Source organism: Palaemon carinicauda, chromosome 28 (assembly GCF_036898095.1).
Source record: "Palaemon carinicauda isolate YSFRI2023 chromosome 28, ASM3689809v2, whole genome shotgun sequence".
Taxonomy (NCBI): domain Eukaryota; kingdom Metazoa; phylum Arthropoda; class Malacostraca; order Decapoda; family Palaemonidae; genus Palaemon; species Palaemon carinicauda.
The window spans coordinates 5,056,800-5,079,915 of NC_090752.1; the positions used below are offsets into that span (position 1 = coordinate 5,056,800).

The 23,116-nt window shown below is 44.5% G+C and overlaps 1 protein-coding gene across 2 annotated transcripts in view; it reads left to right on the top strand.

Moving 5' to 3' along the window:
- LOC137621980 (uncharacterized) overlaps positions 1 to 23,116 on the top strand; it is a 91,568-nt gene that overhangs the window by 477 nt on the left and 67,975 nt on the right. For both annotated transcript variants that reach the window (XM_068352474.1, XM_068352475.1), the window contains exon 2: positions 1,538 to 1,679. In XM_068352474.1, coding sequence (XP_068208575.1) covers positions 1,538 to 1,679 — 142 coding nt within the window. The remainder of the gene's footprint in view (positions 1 to 1,537; positions 1,680 to 23,116) is intronic.

Below are 23,116 nucleotides of genomic sequence, written 5' to 3' on the forward strand. Positions count from 1 at the left end.
TTTTTTACCTGACATAACCATGGATTTTTAATTTGGATGTTATTTTGAAAATTTTAACATTAATCTCCATCCATAATATTTTATAAGTGAAAAAGCTTCCTTTGAGTCATAGAATACAAGGAAATATAAATAAAGTGGTAAATTTTAACTCAACTTATCATACTAGAAGAACCTGTCTAACCTAAACACACCAATCATCGTGATTAAAAAGATTACCGTAATCAAAACCGAATGATAGTAATGAAACACTGTCAAATCACTGGGGGTTTTGTTTGCCAGACTTCCAGATGCATAGAAAACGTGATTTTCCATCCCATTTTCTATGGAGTCGAGTAGTTGGTAGCAATCTTCATCATAATATTATTGAAAATACTGTACCTCGTTACTTAATTAGCTAATTATTTATTTGATTTTTGCTCTGCTGTATGCTCGCTTTGCCCGTGATTAAACATTATCTCGCTGCTCCTATGTTCTGGCAAGGGGACTTTGTTTCGCTATGCATATTAGCCCCATTGGCTAGTATTTTTGTATTGATTATCAATTATTCAAACTTCATCGGCAAATATTTCCGTAACCCTTAATTTGCGTTAGATTCGAGTAACTTTTTTTATGAATCATCTCAAATATATATAAGTAAAAAAATAATTGATATCTGAATTTGGTGGAAACTAATAATATCCTTAGATGATGTAAGTCAAAATATGATTCATCTTATTGTAACCAAATCTGAGGTCTACTCTTGCACAATTATACATTATTGTATTGTATTTCGTAAGGATATATAGTGCAGGTACTAACTTGACATCATAATTATTTACAGGAATCTTTACCTTGTGCATGTATTATGTACAGTTATATACTATCCATAAAACTTGCATACTTTTTAACAAATTATAAATTTTACATTTATTCCTGACTTGCATAGCTCAAGTATGTTTTCCATGTAACCTTATTAGGAGTTAAGATTTTTTAAGGATTCATTTAACACTCGACTGCATTGCGTCCTGTACAGTTTATTACTTCCTATCTACTTTTTATCTTATTTGCAGCGGTTAGGTAACGGGGACAGGCGTGAAAAGCGAGAATCTGCGAAGTCTTGCTTGCCTAGGGTGGGTTAACTCCTAACGTACCGACTCACTGCCCATTGCCTATGTACAGTCAACTAACACAATAAGTAACCCATTGGCTGCTTAATATTGGTTTACTGGGTTACTATCACATTATATGTATTGTGTTAGTGAATCAATACATTTTGATAAGTGTACAGTACTGTATATCTACTTATGTGTACTTTGCACATGGTAAGATTACAATACACTTGTGTCATTGCCACACTTATGTGTACAGTACTGTATATGTAATATGTATAGTAATAACAAAACACGGTTGTTCCTATCTAACAACACTCACTGATACTGTACTGTAGTACAGCTTTTATTACATTTAATTATTCTTTAATAATTTTGTTCCATTATAGAGATATTTGGTGAAATTTGCTTACAAAAGCAAGCTTTATTTAGCTGTATTTATTTTTCAGGATGCAGTTGTCTACAGACCAGATGGCAGCCGTGTCATGTGCTGTCTCGTATGGCCTCCTTTCTTTGTCAATGGCATTCTTTAACAAGGCGATTATCAACTCATTTGAATTTGACTACCCCTTCTTCATATTATTTTGTCAGGTAAAATATTACAAAGACTTTGTTTTAAATTTTTTATTATTTAATGCATACCATATTATTGGAGATTTGTTCCTATATGATTGCAAACCCTTTCCTTTAATAGGAATACTGTATGATTCCAGCATAGCTGGAACTTAGTTGTTGAAATTAGAATGAGGCCTCAGTAGTTACTAGTAGGCGGTGGGGAAACCCAGCCCACTTGCCAACACTATGGGTAGCCACTTTTTTTTATTTCTGCATCAAAGTAGTACTAACATACTCTCTGTGCTAAACAAAGCATGGCTGTTTATTTTTATTATTGTCTTTCTGTTTTCAGGTTGTCTCATTGTGCTTGTGATGGAGAATGTACATGTAGGCAAATTGAACTGCCCGGGTAAACCTGGTTGTAATTACGATATGTTTTTGAGCCGGCAGTATGTGTATCCCTATTCTTTGTACGGTACTCATATTGAGGGGAGCACGACTGTTCCCCATCATTACCCTTTACCAAGTGCAGGTCGTGGCTTTCTTTGCAGTGGTTTGAGTATGGAAGTAGGAGAAGGAAGAAGACTAGGAGGGATTCATCGGTGTCAGGGTCTTCCCTTAACCGAAGAAGTCTTCTGCTTCTCGCTTCTTTCCCTCTTGAAAAACCAAAGAAGGAATGTGGTTCCGATCTGTGCTTGGGGGAGGTTTCAGATGAGGTGGTTTTATCATCTTTCCCCAGAGAAAGGGATTTTTCAATATTAATCTTACCCGATGATCATGTAGCTGTCAACTCCGTTGCCCGACAGAAATCTACGGTCGGGATACGCCAGCGATCGCTATGCAGGTGGGGGTGTACTCAACAGCGCCATCTGTGGTCAGGTACTCAAGTACTTCTCGTCAACAAGAACTCAATTTTTCCTCTGTCGTGCCGCCGGCAAGACCTACTTGGATACGCTGTTGATTTTGGAGTCTTTTGTTCACGATTTGGTGATGTATTTGCTCTAAAGTTTAGCCTTCGCTGTTCAGGAAGCTTTATCCTTAGCTTAGCAAGCTTTTGGAATTAATTTGATTTATTGGTTAACGAACTTTGCTTAATTTTGGAATTCCCCCTTGACTACTTCTAAATTCAAGATGTCTGACCATTCCCAAGTTCCTAAATACAGGCAGTGTAGTGTTAGGACTTGTACTAGGCGTCTTCCGAAGGCCTCTATAGATCCTCACACCGTATGTTCCAATTGTAGGGGTAAATCCTGTCAATTGGAAGATCGATGTGGGGAATGTGCTGGGCTTTCGGAATTCGATTTTAACGAATTCCTTAGATATGCACGTAGGTTAGAGAAGGAGAGAGATAGGAGGAGTTCTTCTCGCTCTGTGGATTTTTCCTCTCCCCATGCCCCTCAACCTTTTCCTTCCCCTGTGGTGGTGACTCCCGAACCTGCTACGAGTGCTCAGCCTGCAATGGCTGATATGTTGCGTGCCATTCAGGCTCTCGGTGAGAAGGTGGAGTCGTTGGTTAGTGACCGCAATCAGCTCTTGGCAGATGTCAGAGAGCTGAAAGCGAAGAGTGCAGTGGGAAGTGTTAGTGCTAGTGATGTGCATAGTGTCAGTGTCAGTGTTGCGCATGAGGGTACATCTGTGCGTGCCAGTCGTCCTCCCAGTCCGGGACCTCTTGCAAGCTCCCAAGCCCAGGGGAGAAGCAATGTCGAAGGACTAAAGGGTTCGGCAGGCCTTGATCGGCGCACGGATGTATCCTCAGTGGTTGCGGACGTATCTGTTAAGGATCGTCCCATCCACATACAGTGATACCTCGGTAGTCGAACGACTCTATACTCGAACAATTCGGAGTTCGACCAAAATTTTCGAGAAATTTTTGCTGCGGTGCTCGACCAAAAATTCGGTACTCGACCAGCCGAACACGTGACGACCGCATGGGCTTTGTGATGATCGCGCCATCTCGGCCACTCTCGCTTGTTCGGGAAGCATCAGTTCTCTCGAGAGCGTCACTCAGACAACGCGCGATCAGCATTCGTTGTGATTTAGTGATTTTCAGTGCTTTTAATTGCTTTTTTAGCTTTCATAATGAGTCCCAAGAAAGTAATGAGTGTTAAGGGGAAGGAGAAGAGGAAAACAGTGCGAACAACGATCGAGTTGAAGAAGGAAATTATAGCGAAATATGAGAATGGTGTACGAGTGTCCGATTTAGCGGTAGAATACGGAATGGCGAAGTCGACCATTTCTACGTTTTTAAAGCATAAAGAAATGATTAAGAAGGCGAATGTTGCAACGGGAGTTACGGCGGTAACTAAGCAAAGGCCACAAGTGATTGAGGAGATGGAAAAGTTGCTTTTAATATTTATTAAAGAAAAACAGTTGGCCGGGGAAAGTGTTAGTGAAGCGTTCATTTGTGAAAAAGCGTTGCATATCTATGAAGAATTAGTGAAGAAAAGTCCGAGTACCAGTGAAAGTGATTCATTTACATTTAAAGCGAGCAGGGGTTGGTTTGAAAAGTTTCGTAATAGAACAGGTATTCATCGTGTTACTAGGCATGGGGAGGCAGCTAGTTCGGATCAAATTGCAGCCGATAAATACGTGGGGGAATTCGATCGGTACATAAATGAACAAAATTTGATCGCACAACAAGTCTTTAATTGTGATGAGACTGGGTTATTTTGGAAGAAAATGCCAGCCAATACGTACATTACCAAGGACGAGACGAAGATGCCAGGTCACAAGCCAATGAAAGATAGGCTAACATTGTTGCTGTGTGCAAATGCAAGTGGCGATTGCAAGATCAAACCCTTGTTAGTGTACCACTCGGACAACCCCCGGGTGTTCAAACGAAATAATATTTGTAAAAGTGCACTACCAGTTATGTGGCGCTCGAACACTAAATCTTGGGTCACAAGACAATTCTTTACTGAGTGGATAAACGAAGTGTTTGCCCCCCAGGTTAAGGCTTACCTCATTGAAAAGAGCTTGCCAATGAAATGTCTTCTGGTTATGGACAATGCTCCTGCACATCCTCCAGGTCTCGAGGATGACTTGAAAGAAGAATACAGCTTTATCAAAATCAAATTCTTGCCCCCCAATACTACTCCCATACTCCAGCCCATGGACCAACAGGTCATTTCAAACTTCAAAAAACTCTATACCAAGGCCCTTTTCAGAAAGTGTTTTGAAGTGACCAGTGACACGAAGTTGACCCTAAAGGAATTCTGGAAGGAACACTTCAGCATCCTCAACTCTGTTAACATGATTGACCAAGCTTGGCGAGGTGTGACCTATAGGACATTGAACTCTGCCTGGCGTAAGCTGTGGCCATCATGTGTCACAGAGAGGGAGTTTGAAGGTTTCCAACCAGAGGCGGGTCCAAGCACTGCTACCCCTGTAATTTCTGATGACACTGATGTCGTTGAGGAAATTGTTGTCATGGGCAGGAGTTTGGGGCTTGAGGTCGACAAGGATGATATTGATGAGCTTGTAGAAAGCCATTCTACCGAGTTGACTGTGGAGGAATTGTTGCACCTGCAACAACAACAGCAGCAGGATCTGATTGTGGAGCAGGAATCTTCAGAAGAGGATGAGGTAAGGGAGGATGTTCCAAGTTCTCTCATCAATGAAATTTGTTCCAAGTGGGCAGATGTGCAGGCTTTTGCTGAAAAATACCACCCAGAAATTGCAGTAGCAAACCGGGCAGTGCATATGTTTAATGATAGTGTCATGTATCATTTTCGAAGAATACTGCAGAGGAGGAAGAAACAATTAACAATAGACCAGTTTTTCACAAAAGAAAAGAAAGCTGCTACATCAAAGCCTGTTTCTCCTCCAAAGAAGAGACAAAGAAGAGAAGAAACCCCTGAAATAGATCTGCCCACCCTTTCATTGGAGAGAGAAACAACTCCTGAAGGAGAACTACCCCGCCACATCATGGAAGGGGACTCTCCTTCCAAGCAGTAACCTCCCCCTTCCATCCTCTCCACATCCATCCCTGTATGCCATCGAACCGCTGCTCAAAGGTATGTTCACTACAGTACAGAAAATGGTTTAAAATTGTTTTATTTTAGTACAGTAAATGGTTTAAAATTGTTTTATAGGATTTTCTGACCAATTTCATACACATTTAGATAATTATTGTTGTTTAGGTACACGTTTTATTAATATTTTGGGCCTGTTCGAGTGCTTGGGAACGGAATAGAATATATACCATTATTTCTTATGGGGAAAAAAAATTCGGTACTCGAACAAATCGGAGGTCGAACACGGATCTCGAACGGATTATGGTCGAGTACCGAGGTATCACTGTACAGACGAATGAGCCCTTACATTCCTCGTCTGTGGAAGAAGTTTCCAGGAGGAAACGGTGGACCAAGGTCTCACGACCGCTCAAACGTAAGGTCCCTTCCGAGCTAGTCCAACGGCCCAGGTGTAGCCACTGGGTCAGTTCGGACTCTCCACAGTCATCTGATGACTGCACACCTCCCAAGAGAGGTAGAGTGGTCCCTCAACAGGCTACTGCTCCGTCTGTTGTTGCTCCAACCACAGTAGACCCTAAGTGGTCCATGCTGCAGACTGTGCAGTCTCAGCTTGCGGCATTCATGCAGGAGTATCATGCCGAGAAGGTTAACACCTCTCCTGTTAACCTACAACCCGCAGAGGTTGTGCGCTCAGCAGATACTGCGGCTGCCTGCTCCCACACCCCACCTGTGAGAGCTCCTCCACCGATGCGCAGTCCTCCCTGCCAGACGCATGTTCTTGCTGCACCATCTGCTAACATGCGTGAGCTGCCGCATCAGGAGTTGCCGGGTTCCAGCACTATGCGGCATTCTCCTCAGCCCATGCAGCATGCTCTGCAGACCTTACAGCATGCTCCGCATACCATGCAGCATGAGCCGCATACCTTACAGCATGCTCTGCATACCATACCGCATGCTCCTCAGCCCACCGCAGATCCTCCCACACACCAGCCCTCTGCTTTTGTTGTTGCCAGCTCGCAGACTGTTCAGCAGAGGCATGATGTTGGATCCGCAGGTACGCATGCACCCGTTCTGCAGGATTCAGCCGTTCAGCTTGCTGCTCTGCCTTTGCCACTCACAACTCAACTTTCGGATGATGATGTATCGGATGATGAAGCTGCTCATCTGGATGAACCTCACTCTGATGTTGAAGGACACAAGTCTTCGCCACCCTCCTTAGACTTTCGCAAAGTCCTTGCTTTGTTCAGGGACTTGTATCCTGAGCATTTTGTGTCTGCAACCCCTCGTTCTCCTCCCTCCGAGTTTGCTCTGGGCATGCAGTCTGCTGCGCCTGCCTTCACCAAGCTTGTTCTCGCCAGATCATCTAGGAGAGCTTTGAGGGTTATGGGGGACTGGTTGCATTCCAAGAAGCAACTGGGAAGGACCTCTTTTGTGTTTCCTCCTCCCAAGCTTGCTTCTAAGTCGAGCGTCTGGTATGCCACGGGAGAGGAACCTGGCTTGGGGGTTCCTGCCTCTGCCCAGGCCGACTTCTCAAGTCTGGTTGTCTCTCCCCGCAGGTTGGCTATGAGACGTTCGAAGATCTGCTGGTCCTTTTCCGATCTAGATCATATGTTGAAGGGAGTCTTTCGTGCCTTCGAGATATTCAACTTCCTCGATTGGTGTTTGGGAGCCTTAAGCAGGAAGACTTCCCCTTCAGATAAGGACTCGGCCATGCTGATCATGTCTAGCATGGACAAGGCTATTCGGGATGGGTCTGGTGAACTTGCGGCTTCATATGTATCAGGAGTCCTCAAGAAGAGAGAACATCTTTGCTCCTTCTTATCTGCTGGTATCACTCCTTGCCAGAAGTCAGAGTTGTTGTTTGTTCCTCTCTCCAAGTGTCTGTTTCCGGAGGAGTTGATTAAGGGGATGGCTGCCTCACTTATCCAGAAGGATACTCATGATCTAATGGCTTCTTCTGCACGTAAGGCTAAAACCTTACCTTCCGTGCCTAGACCCTTCCGCCCTGCAGCAGTTGATACACCTGCTTCTAGGTTCATCCCGCCCTTTCGTGGCAGAACCTCCAGCAGAGGAGGTACCCGTGCAGACAGTCACCGTGGCAAGTCCAAGAAGGGTTCCAAGTCCGCAAAAGGCAAGTTTTGACTGCCTTCCTCTCCAGACAGCAGTAGGAGCCAGACTCAAGACCTTCTGGCAAGCTTGGGAGAGCAGAGGTGCAGACGCTCAGTCTGTGAAGTGGCTAAGGGAGGGATACAGAATTCCGTTCTGCCGCAATCCCCCTCTAGCTACATCTCCCATCAACCTCTCTCCCAACTACAAGGAGAAGGACAAGAGGCTAGCGTTGCAACAAGAGGTGTCGCTCTTGCTACAAAAGGAAGCAGTGGTCATAGTCCGGGATCATCAATCCCCGGGCTTTTACAACCGTCTCTTCCTGGTAGCCAAGAAGACAGGAGGTTGGAGACCGGTGCTGGACGTCAGTGCTCTCAATGCTTTTGTCACCAAGCAGACGTTCACGATGGAGACGACGAAGTCGGTCCTAGCAGCGGTCAGGCAGGAGGACTGGATGGTCTCGTTAGACCTGAAAGACGCATACTTTCACGTCCCCATCCATCCAGACTCCCAACCTTTCCTAAGATTCGTCTTTGGAAAGGTTGTGTACCAGTTCCAAGCCCTGTGCTTTGGCCTAAGCACGGCACCTCTTGTGTTTACCAGACTGATGAGGAATATTGCGAAATTCCTTCACTTGGCAGACATCAGAGCCTCCCTCTATTTAGACTACTGGCTTTTAAGAGCTCCCACAAGTCGTCGCTGTCTGGAGAATCTCAGATGGACTATGGATCTGACCAAGGAACTGGGCCTCCTGGTCAATTTAGAGAAGTCCCAGCTCGTCCCATCCCAGACCATTGTCTACCTGGGTATGGAGATTCAGAGTCGAGCTTTTCGGGCTTTTCCGTCGGCCCCAAGGATCAACCAAGCCCTAGAATGCATCCAGAGCATGCTGAGAAGGAACCGATGCTCAGTCAGGCAGTGGATGAGTCTAACAGGGACACTTTCATCGCTGGCCCTGTTCATCGAGTTAGGGAGACTCCACCTCCGCCCCCTTCAGTATCATCTAGCTGCTCACTGGATAAAGGACATGACGCTAGAGACGGTCTCAGTTCCTGTTTCCGAAGAGATGAGGTCTACTCTAACGTGGTGGAAGAACAGCATTCTTCTCAAGGAAGGTCTACCTTTGGCTGTTCAGACCCCCGACCACCGTCTCTTCTCGGACGCATCAGACTCGGGCTGGGGTGCGACATTGGACGGACAGGAATGCTCGGGAACATGGAATCAGGAGCAAAGGACACTTCACATCAATTGCAAGGAGTTGTTGGCGGTTCATCTGGCCTTGATAAACTTCAAGTCCCTCCAGCTAAACAAGGTGGTGGAGGTGAACTCCGACAACACCACAGCCTTGGCTTACATCTCCAAGCAGGGAGGGACTCATTCGAGGAAGTTGTTCGAGATCGCAAGGGACCTCCTCATTTGGTCAAAAGATCGAAAGCTCACGCTGGTAACGAGGTTCATTCAGGGCGATATGAATGTCATGGCAGATCGCCTCAGCCGGAAGGGTCAGGTCATCCCCACAGAGTGGACCCTTCACAGGAATGTTTGCAGCAGACTTTGGGCCCTGTGGGGTCAGCCAACCATAGATCTGTTCGCTACCTCGATGACCAAGAGGCTCCCATTGTATTGTTCTCCGATTCCAGACCCAGCAGCAGTTCACGTGGATGCCTTTCTGCTGGATTGGTCCCATCTCGACCTGTATGCATTCCCGCCGTTCAAGATTGTCAACAGGGTACTTCAGAAGTTCGCCTCTCACAAAGGGACACGGCTGACGTTGGTTGCTCCCCTCTGGCCCGCGAGAGAATGGTTCACAGAGGTACTGCAATGGCTGGTCGACGTTCCCAGGACTCTTCCTCTAAGAGTGGACCTTCTGCGTCAACCTCACGTAAAGAAGGTACTGTACACCCAAACCTCCACGCTCTTCGTCTGACTGCCTTCAGACTATCGAAAGACTCTCAAGAGCTAGAGGCTTTTCGAAGAAGGCAGCCAGAGCGATTGCCAGAGCAAGGAGGACATCCACTCTCAGAGTCTATCAGTCTAAATGGGAAGTCTTCCGAAGCTGGTGCAAGGCCAATGCAGTTTCCTCAACCAGTACCACTGTAACCCAGATTGCTGACTTCCTGTTACATCTAAGGAACGTAAGATCCCTATCAGCTCCTACGATCAAGGGTTACAGAAGTATGTTGGCAGCGGTTTTCCGCCACAGAGGCTTGGATCTTTCCACCAACAAAGATCTACAGGACCTCCTTAGGTCTTTTGAGACCTCAAAGGAACGTCGGTTGTCCACTCCAGGCTGGAATCTAGACGTGGTCCTAAGGTTCCTTATGTCATCAAGATTTGAACCGCTCCAATCAGCCTCTTTTAAGGACCTCACATTAAAAACTCTTTTCCTCGTGTGCTTAGCAACAGCTAAAAGAGTAAGTGAGGTCCACCCCTTCAGCAGGAACATAGGTTTCACATCTGAAACGGCTACATGTTCCTTGCAGCTCGGTTTTTTGGCTAAAAACGAGCTTCCTTCACGTCCTTGGCCTAAGTCGTTCGAGATCCCAAGCCTGTCCAACTTGGTGGGGAACGAACTGGAGAGAGTACTTTGCCCAGTTAGAGCTCTTAGGTACTATCTAAGAAGGTCAAAACCTTTACGAGGACAATCAGAAGCCTTATGGTGTGCTATCAAGAAGCCTTCGCTACCAATGTCTAAGAACGCAGTTTCTTACTACATCAGGCTTCTGATTAGAGAAGCACATTCTCATCTGAAGGAAGAAGACCTTGCTTTGCTGAAGGTAAGGACACATGAAGTAAGAGCTGTGGCTACTTCAGTGGCCTTCAAACAGAACCGTTCTCTGCAGAGTGTTATGGATGCAACCTATTGGAGAAGCAAGTCAGTGTTCGCATCATTCTATCTCAAAGATGTCCAGTCTCTTTACGAGAACTGCTACACCCTGGGACCATTCGTAGCAGCGAGTGCAGTAGTAGGTGAGGGCTCAGCCACTACATTCCCATAATCCCATAACCTTTTTAACCTTTCTCTTGAATACTTTTTATTGTTGTTTTTGGGTTGTACGGTCGGCTAAGAAGCCTTCCGCATCCTGGTTGATTTGGCGGGTGGTCAATTCTTTCTTGAGAAGCGCCTAGGTTAGAGGTTGTGATGAGGTCCTTTAGTATGGGTTGCAGCCCTTTATACTTCAGCACCTAAGAGTCGTTCAGCATCCTAAGAGGACCGCTACGCTCAGTAAGGAAGACGTACTTAATAAAGGCAGAGTAATGGTTCAAGTCGACTTCCTTACCAGGTACTTATTTATTTTATGTTTGTTATTTTGAATAACTAATAAAATGAAATACGGGATACTTAGCTTCTTTGTTAACATGTATGCTGGTCTCCACCCACCACCCTGGGTGTGAATCAGCTACATGATCATCGGGTAAGATTAATATTGAAAAATGTTATTTTCATTAGTAAAATAAATTTTTGAATATACTTACCCGATGATCATGAATTAAAGAACCCGCCCTTCCTCCCCATAGAGAACCAGTGGACCGAGGAGAAAATTGAGTTCTTGTTGACAAGAAGTACTTGAGTACCTGACCACAGATGGCGCTGTTGAGTACACCCCCACCTGGATAGCGATCGCTGGCGTATCCCGACCGTAGATTTCTGTCGGGCAACGGAGTTGACAGCTACATGATCATCGGGTAAGTATATTCAAAAATTTATTTTACTAATGAAAATAACATTTTCCCTGCCTTTCTCCTCCTCGAAGTGATCCCACTGCTGTAGTAGCTGACGAATGTGTTCAATCTGCAGAGAAGCTGCTGAAGGTCTTAGACGATGCTAGAATCCCCAGGACTACTGCTCCTGTGCCATCCTACCTGCTGAAAGAGCACTAGATGTGGTGCCCATCAACCTGTCCTGGCCTGCCAAAGGAGAAGACTGTTGATCTTGCCCATTTGTGGTGTCATCACTGCCAGCTGAGAAATCCTCGACAAAGACCTCTGGCAAGGAGAAGGAATGACCTCACCCTCCTCATCTTCCTTACAGCCTTGTAACAAGTTTTACCAGACTTCTTCCGACCCTCCTTCCTACAAGTGTGACAGGGGTGGCTCAGAAACTGTCACCAACCTTCGGGAAGAGGAAAGTAGTACGAGGACCTGGCACTTATTCTCTTGATGCAGGTACGTTTCGTCGTCTTCCTTCATCAGACAGTGAAACAGTCAGACCAACTGAATACAGAGGGCTAAAGAGATCCTCAGAACGAGACTTAAAAGTCTGTGTGAGCCACATGCACAAACATTTTGGGAAGGTTCTCCTTCACACGACGATCCCAAGGGGGATAGTTCGTCACATGTACAATCACCTCCGTTCGTGATCACCTCCACGTGTGCATGATTTACCTCAAACAGAGTTATATCTAGAGACACTAGGACTTCATGCAGATGGCCTCCAGGTGTAAAGTCTCCACACGCATAATTTTTATGTGCAAAATCTCCACGCACAAAACATCTACAACTTCCCAAGTGTTGACACTCGTCTTTCCTTAGGCTCACACCATCTGCATTTGCCTGATTTGATACTTGGATGACCAGTTGATTCTGTCATCGTCCTGGAGGCAGTTGCTTCAGCACCAAGACAGTCTTCTTGCATTTTACCACGATCTGGGGATTGTAGTAAATCTGGAGACGTCCAGTCTCATGTACCTGGGAATTCAAATAGACAGGCAGCAAGAGTTTTCCCATTAGACTGCGCCAGCAGATTTAGGAAAGCACATTAGTGACTTTTTCTCGCTCAGCAAGAACCACCGGTTCGACGGTTGGTACAACTGCTTGAACATCTCTTGTAAGTGGAACAGTAGATACAGGATGATTTACTTTGGTGGTTGGAAGATGAGAACCTTAACAAAGTGACGCCTCTGAAGTGTCCTCCTCCAGGTAAAAGGAATGTAATCGTTGAAAAACTGAGTGTTCAGGGACAAGTCGTTGGGGGATTCCCCATTAATCGACATGTTCTCTACCTACGCCATCAGAAAGTTCAAACCCGAGAGCAGCTCTAAAGGGTGCTTCTCAATATCCATGGGATAACACCTTCTATGCTTTTTTGCTGTTCTGGCTGACTCTCAGTGTAGTCAACAGTGTTGGGTACTAGGAATCTCAGAGTAACCTTGGTGGCTTCCAAATGGCTACATACCGAATAGTACCCAGATCAGCTGATGCCCCCTGTTGAGACACTGAGAGAAATATCCCTGTTGCCCATCCTTCTTTGCCAGCCCTACCTGCTTAGGTACCACAACTTGGTGACATCCCTGTCACTTAATGGGTGGAGACTATCCAGAATCTCTTCTGAGCGTAAGGCTTTATAAGAGGCACTGCCCCAGATGTTTGGATGTATGTGCAAATCCTCTGCAGATGTTTATGAAATAAAGTTGGCCATCTGCATTTGGTGTCATAAAAGGGATACTTCTCTGGTTAGAGCCTTTCTGCTGGTGATAGCCACTTTTCTTTTCTACCTTTAGCAGGGGAAGCTCCTCTCTGTCTCTGCTATGAAAAGATATAATTCAGCCAGGTGTTTAGACTGAAAGTCGTAGACCTTTCCTCTTCGTGGGAGCTATTTATGTTCGTGAGGAGCTTCTAGCTGTCTTGTCCTCCTGTAGAACTCATGCCACTCATGTGGGAATCACCTGAGTTCTCAGGTTTGTCAAGAGTGCCCCTTACGAACCTTTGAGACATGTATCAGATAAAGGTCATTCAAGACTGTTTTCCTCCTTGCCCTGGCCTTGGCAAAAAGAGTAGGCAAATTCATAGAATTTGTCATCAGTCCTAGTGAGGGATGGAAGAATTTTTAGGTCTCCTTGTTTGATGCTTGCGAATGCTCAGAACCCTGCTGTTCACTACCACAGATTTGAGTCCTCCTCCATCTCCTACCTTAAGGATGTATCTAATGATGAAGATGATTTGTATGTTTGTCCTTTGAGGGTGCAATTGCTACCTGAAGTGGACTCAGTCCTCCAGACTGCAGCTCCAAAATTTTATCCTGAGTGCTGGTAGATCCAAGAAGATCTCCGAGAACGCTATTTCCTTCCAGCTTTGAGAAGCCATCGGGCGAGCTTATCCTCTGTCAGTTGATGATGCACAGCAACCCACTCAACCTCACACTCACAAAGTTAGGGTGATTGAGTAACTGCAAGTTTTGAGGGCTGAAGTCTGGGAGTGCTAGACAACCTTCTCAGCTCACTATCTGCAAGAGTACAGTATAGCCATACAGTAAGTCCCTATATATATGCTCTCGCTGGGACCTGTGGTAGCTGCTCAGCAGGCTGTGTAGCCATCCTAGCTCCTTCACAAAATGAAAAACATCTCGTGTAAGATAGCAGTAGCGATGTAAGTTTAGAATGATAGGTAAGAATCTCAGGCTCTCTTTCCCATTTTCTTTCCCCTCCCTTAAAGTGCTGCAGTAGGACCGTTATTCGCTGGATCTGACTTTGATGCTGGTATACTGCCGTACTGAGCATCTTTTCTGTTTTATAGGTAGCTAGTTGGCCAAAGCACCAGCCATCTGTTGAGATACTACCACTAGAGAGTTATTTAGTCCTTTGACTGGTCAGATAGTACTACATTGGATCCCTCTCTGGTTATGGCTCATTTTCCCTTTTACCTACATATACTGTACTCTGAGTAGTCTGCATATTCTTTATACAATCTCCTCTTTCATTATACTGTACACCTGACAACACTAAGATAACCAGAAAATTCTTCTTCACTCAAGGGAGTTAATTACTGCACTGTAATTGTTCAGTGGCTTCTTTCCTCTTGTTAAGGGTAGAAGAGACCCTTTACCTATGGTAAGCAGCTGTTATAGGAGAAAGACATTCCAAATTCAAACCATTGTTTTCTAGTCTTGGGTAGTGCCATAGCCTCTGTACCATGGACTTCCACTGTCTTGGATTAGAGTTCTATTGCTTAAGGGTACACTCAGGTACACTATTCTATTTGTTTCCTTATTTCCCTTCCTTGCTGGTCTATTTTCCCTGTTGGAGCCCCTGGTCTTATAGCATTCTGCTTTTTCAACTAGGGTTGTAGCTTAGCAAGTAACAATAATAATATTTAAGTAAAGATGAAAGTATCGAGCCTATTCTCTTTATGAAGGGAAAGATGGATAGGATGTATACAACCCATTTCTTTAAATTAATCATACATTTCAGGCCTCGTGTCCTCTTTCGACAGAAACAAAGTCTATCATCTGAAAAAAATTGCTCGGGTTGTTTTGAGGTGGATATAAGTCAACACTTGCGCGCTTTCACAGGTCCGAGTATTCAGACATTCTGAGATTTTAAACCAGCCAGCTTTCTTTTTAGGAATTTTGTACTTTCCAAAGGATAAGTCTTCCATTAAAGACCAAGGGTTTGTATTTGTATAGGAACATATCTTAAACTTTTGAGATATAAAAGGTCCTCAACTTACAACCATTCAACTTACAAACACAAATCCAACTGTAAATAACAAACATAAGATAAAGAAATACTGTCTTAAAACAGTATATAATTTAATACATGAAGCAAAATAACATTTGAAATAAACTGATATCTATTTCATATGAAACCTGACTATTTGTAAACTTTTGTAGCTGTAAATTATAGGCATGGAATTCAGGGGAGGCCTAGGCCAAAATTTAACAAAATTTGACTTACAAACAATTTGACTCACAAACAGTTTCTTGGAACCAATTAAGTTTGTAAGTTGAGGACCTGTAATTTGTATTTTTTCCTAACTATACAAAACCTGAATGCTTTAAATTACACTTCCTGCTTCAGCCACCCCACAAGTCCTGGGTGATGGTCAAAGTGGGTACCAGTGTTGCCAAATGGCGGAATTGTGGGGGTAATGACGGAAAAATAGGTCTACAGAGAGATCATCATTTCAATTTCCGATTTCTGCTTTACTCTGTCTGGAGTGGAAAATATTTCTGCATAGTTATCATGGTTGGAAAACAATTTTTGGCTTGTAAATCAGTTTTATATTTATAATATGAAGTCTATGTCTTTATATCTATTGACTTTATTGTATTTTGAACTGACACTAACATGAGAAATTATAGATATTGTGGGTATATTTGGGTAATCTGACGGATATTTTGATGATTCTCGTCACTACAAAGGTTAATGGCCGTTTCCCTTACCAGGCGAAATTCTTAGGCAGAACCAGTGGCAACACTGGTTGGTACTCAGTGTGTTTCCCCCGCACCTAATAGTAACTGTAGACACCACGTAATGAAGCTTAACAGCCGAGTTTCAGCTATGTTGAAATCGTACTCCTATTAAAAGACTCGGGTTTCTGTAGTTGGGAAAAATACAGATTACTCCCAAAATTTTGTTCCTAATGCATCCATAACATTGTACAGTGGTAATACATAGTTTATTAGCCCAGGCCTTGCATAAGCTTACCTGGGGTATAAAACTTGGTAGGTTAGACTACTGTATATATTTTTAGAAAATTAGGATTTTGGGTATGCAGACTACATACTGTACAGTATTTGGTAAGGATCTCTTCAAACAATGTGAATTAATTAGTCCTTAATGTGCTGTATTCCATAGTAGGATTTATTTGATTATTATTGTTATCATTATTGTTATTATTATTACAAGTAAGGCTAAAATCCTAATTGGAAAAGCAAGATGCTATAAACCCAAGTGCTCCAACAGGGGAAAATAGCCCAGTGAGGAAAGGAAACAAGGAAAGAAATAAACTACAAGAGAAGAATAAACAATTAAAATGAAATTTTTAAATATACTTACCCGGTGAATATATAATAGCTGCTGCTCCAGCGGCTCGACAGAAAAACACACAAAAACTCGCGAGCGATCGCTATGAAGGTTGCGGGTGTGCCCACCAGCGCCAACTATCGGCCAGATACCACACATGCATGTAAACAAGCCTCAATTCTTCTCTGTCGACCTTGACGACAAGACGTATCAATACTCGCTGTATAACCTGGAGTTTTCAATATTAAACTTACCCGATAATCATGTAGCTGTCAACTCCGTTGCCCGACAGAATTCTACGGAAGGGATACGCCAGCGATCGCTATACAAGAGGGGGGTGTACTCACAAGCGCCACCTGTGGCCAGGTACTGCAGTACTTCTTGTTGACACCACTTCAATTTTTCCTCTGTCGTGCTTCCGGCAAGACGTTCATGGATACGCTTATAATTTTGGAGTCTTGTTCACGGTTTTTGGTGAAGTATTGCTCTAAGATTTCAGCTTTCGCTATTCAGGAAGTTTTATTATTAGCTTAGCTAGCTTTTGGAATTAATTTGATTAATTATGGTGACGAAGAGAGTATGAACTCTCTTTCACCTTTAAATGGCCGACCCTTCCCTTAGACGGAAGTGTTGGTGTCTAAGAGAGTATAGACTCTCTTTCTTAATTTTGCTTAACAAAAGTTATAGATTTATTTTTTATCTCTCCGCCTTTTATAGGCCTCTTCGATTAACTTCCTTTTATTATAAACTTATTAAAATTAATTTTTATATTTGTTTATATTCGACCTTTCCTAATAGTAGGCGGTCTTTTCTTGGTACCGAAGTTAATTAACATTGAGCCCGTCATTTCGGTTTTACCTGTTAACATATTATGCTATTTTAATGTTTTTGAAAGAATTTCTTTGATAGTCTCGTACTGTTTTCAAAGTTGAACTAACGTTTTGTTTTGTCTCTGCAGTTGTTGACGTTCAGAACGTTCAACTTGCGCTCTATCGTTACGATAGAGAGAGAATTTTCACGGTGTCACGTTGCAGTAAGAGTAACCGTTTCTAACGTTTTGTTCATTCTTTCTTAGCTTAATGGTTTTAATTCTAATAAAGGAACTTTTTATTTGGGAAATATTTCAGTTTTTTTCCTTTAACAATAATATGTTTTAACGATATATATGATTGGGCTCTTCTCTCAGGTTCTAAGTCAAGAGAGAGAGAGAGAGAGAGATAGAGACGGAGGGAGAGAGAGCTGGATAAACGTTTCGTTCAAGCGAGTAACGTTGTTATCGTTTTTGCTCTTCTCCCTAGTCTCTTTAGGGGAAGAAGGTAAACGTTTCATGAGTTTTATTCTTGTTCTCAAGCTTTATGCGGTGAGAGATTTTAAACGTAGTTATTTGATCTAGTGTTTAGTCTCTTTCCAGCCACTGAATTAGTTATCTTTCATTAGATTTTTCTGTTACATTGTAATTCTGTTTTCGCAATTACTAACTTTTAAGGAAGGATAGAATTGCGTGTTTCAGGTACACACCACTTAAAGTTTCGAGTTCAGTGAAATAAGTGCAAACAGAAAATCAAAAGTGATAAGTGATTAGCGCAAAGTGTGTCAGTGTTGTGCGTGAGGGTACTTCTGTGCGTGCCAGTCGTCCTCCCAGTCCGGGACCTCTTGCAAGCTCCCAAGCCCAGGGGAGAAGCAATGTCGAAGGGCAAAAGGGTTCGGCAGGCCTTGATCGGCGCACAGAATTATCCTCGGTGGTTGCGGGCGTGTCTTACAGAGACCGTCACTCCCACCCGCAGACGATTGAGCCCGTCTTTTACTCGTCTGCAGAAGAAATGTCAGGGAGAAAACGCTGGACTCAGGTCTCAAGACCTCTCAAACGCAAAGTCCAGACCTCAAGAGTTCTACAACCTGGTTGCAGTCATTGGATTAGCTCTGACTCTCCGCAGTCATCAGGTGACTGCACACCTCCTAAGAGAGGTAAGGTGATGCCGCAACAGACCTCATCTTCTGTTAAGGCTTTGCCTCAGCAGACCTTAGCGTCTGTCGACCCCAAGATGACTTTGCTGCAGTCCATGCAGTCACAGCTTGCGGTCTTAATGCGTGAGTGTCAGGCTGAGAAGGTTACACCTCCTCCTGCGATCGCTCCGCCTCACCGCAGTCCAGTCTGCCAGGCGTACGAAGTTGAGGTTCCTCAGGATACCTTACCGCGTACTGAGTTGCCAGTTACCAGCGGTGTGCAGCAACCTCCGCCTTCCTTAAGGCAACCTCAGCAATGGGAGCAGGAGTCTTATGCCTTACTTCCTCCGCTTCCGCCTGCGGTTCCACCAGCGAGGCATCAATCTCTTGAGGTACGACAACCTCTTCCATCCATGAGGCAGCCACCTCAGCACTCGCTGCAGCGACCTCAACCCTCCTCAAGGCGAGAGCCTCAACTCCTTAGGCTAGCACCTCAGGAACCTCAACTCGCGAGACAAGAACTGCTTTCTGCGCAGCCGCTACCTCAACTCTCGCAGCTCACACCTCAGGAACCTCAACTCGTTCCTCAGGAACCTGCTACTGCGCATCCGCTACCCTTACAGCAAGCGCAACTCTTGAGACAAGAAACACATGCTAGGAGTCAGCCACCTCAACGCATGCATCTGCCACTTTCTCCTCAACTTGAGCCTCTTCCCATTCAACTTTGAAATAACAAATGACAATAATAACACCTCATTACTTTCATAACTTGCATTTGTAATCATATACATGTATGCCTACACAAACATTATGATAATGGAGGTTATTCGTATTACTTAAATAAAAAAATATATATGTATTCCTTGCAATATATTTTTAACAAATCGCAAATATGGCAAAATATCTTCAAAACAAAAATGAATCATGAGTTATGAATGTAATGTAAATATTAAAACCCCATGCAAGCATGCATGAAGTAATGCAGTGTTGCCAACAGGGCGAGTTTCCCTGTCCTGAGGTGAAGTAGATTATAGATCGTATATTTAGTGCAGCTTAATTCTACGATTATCATGCCTGCTATCAAATTCATCAACAAAACAGTCTAAATCAATTCCCTCGGCACGTGCACTTTCAAGGGACAGTAATGCGATATTACTCAATCTAGCACTGGTCATGGAATTTCTGAGAAATGTTACACGCCATGCAACATGCTCTGCTTCTCTTACAGCATGCTCTACATACAGCATGCTCTGCATACAGCATGCTCTACATACAGCATGCTCTGCATACCTTACCGCATGCTTCTCAGTCACACATCTTTGGTTGTTGCCAACTCACTAGACTGTCAAGCAGTTTCATAACGTTGCCTTCTAGTCTGCTGCTTTTGCACCAGTGAAACCCTCACTGAGAGAACTTAGCTTTTCTCGGATATGGTCCCTGTAGATGAGAAAGTGCTTTTCTCCCTCCTTCTGATATTCCCTTGAGGACTCTGTCATTTGGAGAGGAGCCTTTTGCTGCGTAGCCTCCTATGGACTTTTATTTAAGCATAACATGCTTCCAGGGAAGGTAATGGTTCCACTTCAGTCGCTAACCCCGTCTGTTACCACACCTGCTCCCATAGACCTTGAGCTGTGTTGCAAGACATGCAGTCCAAGCTTAGTCCTTGTTAGAGGATTTTTTGTTTACGGAGTCAGTGTGTCACTGGGAAGACGTTCAACAACCAGCAGAAGTAGACTTGTTGTGACGCAGTGCGGCAACCTCAGCAACCCGATAAGGAGTTGTCTATACGACCCAGACAGTCTAGACAGCTTCGGGTTGTCACTGTACTTCCTCGCTTCCCCATGGTTGACAGTTCACAGACTGTGCAGCAGTACCATGATCTTGTGTCCGGCTCCGTCAGACGACTGGCTTTTAAGAGCTCCCACAAGTCGTCGCTGTCTGGAGATTCTCAGATGGACTATGGATCTGACCAAGGAACTGGGCCTCCTGGTCAATTTTGAGGAGTCTCAGCTCGTCCCATCCCAGACCATTGTCTACCTGGGTATGGATCTTCAGAGTCGAGCTTTTCGGGCTTTTCCGTCGGCCCCAAGGATCTTCCAAGCCCTAGAATGCATCCAGAGCATGCTGAGAAGGAACCGATGCTCAGTCAGGTAGTGGATGAGTCTAACAGGGACACTTTCATCGCTGGCCCTGTTCATCGTGTTAGGGAGACTCCACCTCCCCCCCCTTCAGTATCATCTAGCTGCTCACTGGATAAAGGACAGGACGCTAGAGACGGTCTCAGTTCTTGTTTCCGAAGAGAGGAGGTCTTCTCTCGCGTGGTGTAAGAACAGCTTTCTTCTCAAGGAAGTCTATTTTTGGCTGTTCAGAAACCCGACCGCCGTCTCCTCTCGGACGCATCAGACACGGGCTGGGGTGCGACTTTGGACGGACAGGAATGCTCGGGAACATGGAATCAGGAGCAAAGGACACTTCACATCAATTGCAAGGAGTTGTTGGCGGTTCTTCTGGCCTTGATAAACTTCAAGTCCCTCCAGCTTAACAAGGTGGTGGAGGTGGACTCTGACAACACCACAGCCCTGGCTTACATCTTCAAGCAGGGAGGGACTCTTTCGTGGAAGTTGTTCTAGATCGCAAGGGACCTCCTCATCTGGTCAAAAGATCGAAAGCTCACGCTGGTAACGAGGTTCATTCAGGGCGGTATGAATGTCATGGCAGATCGCCTCAGCCGGAAGGGTCAGGTCATCCCCACAGAGTGGACCCTTCACAAGAGTGTTTGCAGCAGACTTTGGGCCCTGTGGGGTCAGCCAACCTTAGATCTGTTCGCTACCTCGATAACCTAGAGACTCCTGTTGTATTGTTCTCCGATTCCAGACCCAGCAGCAGTTCACGTGGATGCTTTTCTGCTGGATTGGTCCCATCTCGACCTGTATGCATTCCCGCCGTTTTAGATTGTCAACAGGGTACTTCAGAAGTTCTCCTCTCGCAAAGGGACACGGCTGACGTTGGTTGCTCCGCTCTGGCCCGCGAGAGAATGGTTCATAGAGGTACTGCAATGGCTGGTCGACATTCCCAGGACTCTTCCTCTAGGAGTGAACCTTCTACGTCAACCTCACGTAAAGAAGGTACACCCAAACCTCCACGCTCTTCGTCTGACTGCCTTCAGACTTTCGAAAGACTCTCAAGAGCTAGGGGCTTTTCGAAGGAGGCAGCCAGAGCGTTTGCCAGAGCAAGGAGAACATCCACTCTCAGAATCTATCAGTCTCAAGGGGAAGTCTTCCGTAGCTGGTACAAGACCAATGCAGTTTCCTCAACCAGTACCACTGTAACCCAGATTGCTGACTTCCTGTTACATCTAAGGAAAGTAAGATCCCTTTCAGCTTCTACGATCAAGGGTTACAGAAGTATGTTGGCAGCGGTTTTCCGCCACAGAGGCTTGGATCTTTCCACCAACAAAGATCTACAGGACCTCCCTAGGTCTTTTGAGACCTCAAAGGAACGTCGGTTGTCCACTCCAGGCTGGAATCTAGACGTGGTCCTAAGGTTCCTTATGTCATCAAGATTTGAACCTCTCCAATCAGCCTCTTTTTAGGACCTCACATTAAAAACTCTTTTCCTCGTGTGCTTGACAACAGCTAAAAGAGTAAGTGAGATCCACGCCTTCAGCAGGATCATTGTTTTCACATCTGAAACGGCTACATGTTCCTTGCAGCTCGGTTTTTGCTAAACGAGCTTCCTTCACGTCCTTGGCCTAAGTCGTTCGAGATCCCAAGCCTGTCCAACTTGGTGGGGAATGAACTGGAGAGAGTACTTTGCCCAGTTAGAGCTCTTAGGTACTATCTAAAAAGGTCTTAACCTTTACGAGGACAATCAGAAGCCTTATGGTGTGCTATCAAGAAACCTTCTTTCCCAAGTTCTAAGAACTCAGTTTCTTACTATTCAGGCTTCTGATTAGGGAAGCACATTCTCATCTGAAGGAAGAAGACCTTGCTTTGCTGAAGGTAAGGACACATGAAGTGGGAGCTGTGGCTACTTCAATGGCCTTCAAACAGAACCATTCTCTGCAGAGTGTTATGGATGCAACCTATTGGAGAAGCAAGTCAGTGTTCGCATCATTCTATCTCAAAGATGTCCAGTCTCTTTACGAGTACTGCTACACCCTGGGACCATTCGTAGCAACGAATGCAGTAGTAGGCGAGGGCTCAGCCACTACATTCCCATAATCCCATAACCTTTTAACCTTTCTCTTGAATACTTTTTATGGGTTGTACGGTCGGCTAAGAAGCCTTCCACATCCTTGTTGATTTGGCGGGTGGTCAATTCTTTCTTGAGAAGTGCCGAGGTTAAAGGTTGTGATGAGGTCCTTTAGTATGGGTTGCAGCCCTTGATACTTCAGCACCTTAGAGTTGTTCAGCCTCCTAAGAGGAACGCTGCGCTCAGTAAGGAAGACGAACTTATTTAAGGCAGAGTAATGGCTCAAGTCGACTTCCTTACCAGGTACTTGTAATTTCATTGTTATTTTGAATAACTGATAATATGAAATACGGGATACTTAGCTTCTTGATATACATGTACACTGGTTTTCACCCACCTCCCTGGGTGTGAATCAGCTACATGATTATCGGGTAAGTTTAATATTGAAAAATGTTATTTTCATTAGTAAAATAAATTTTTGAATATACTTACCCGATAATCATGATTTAAT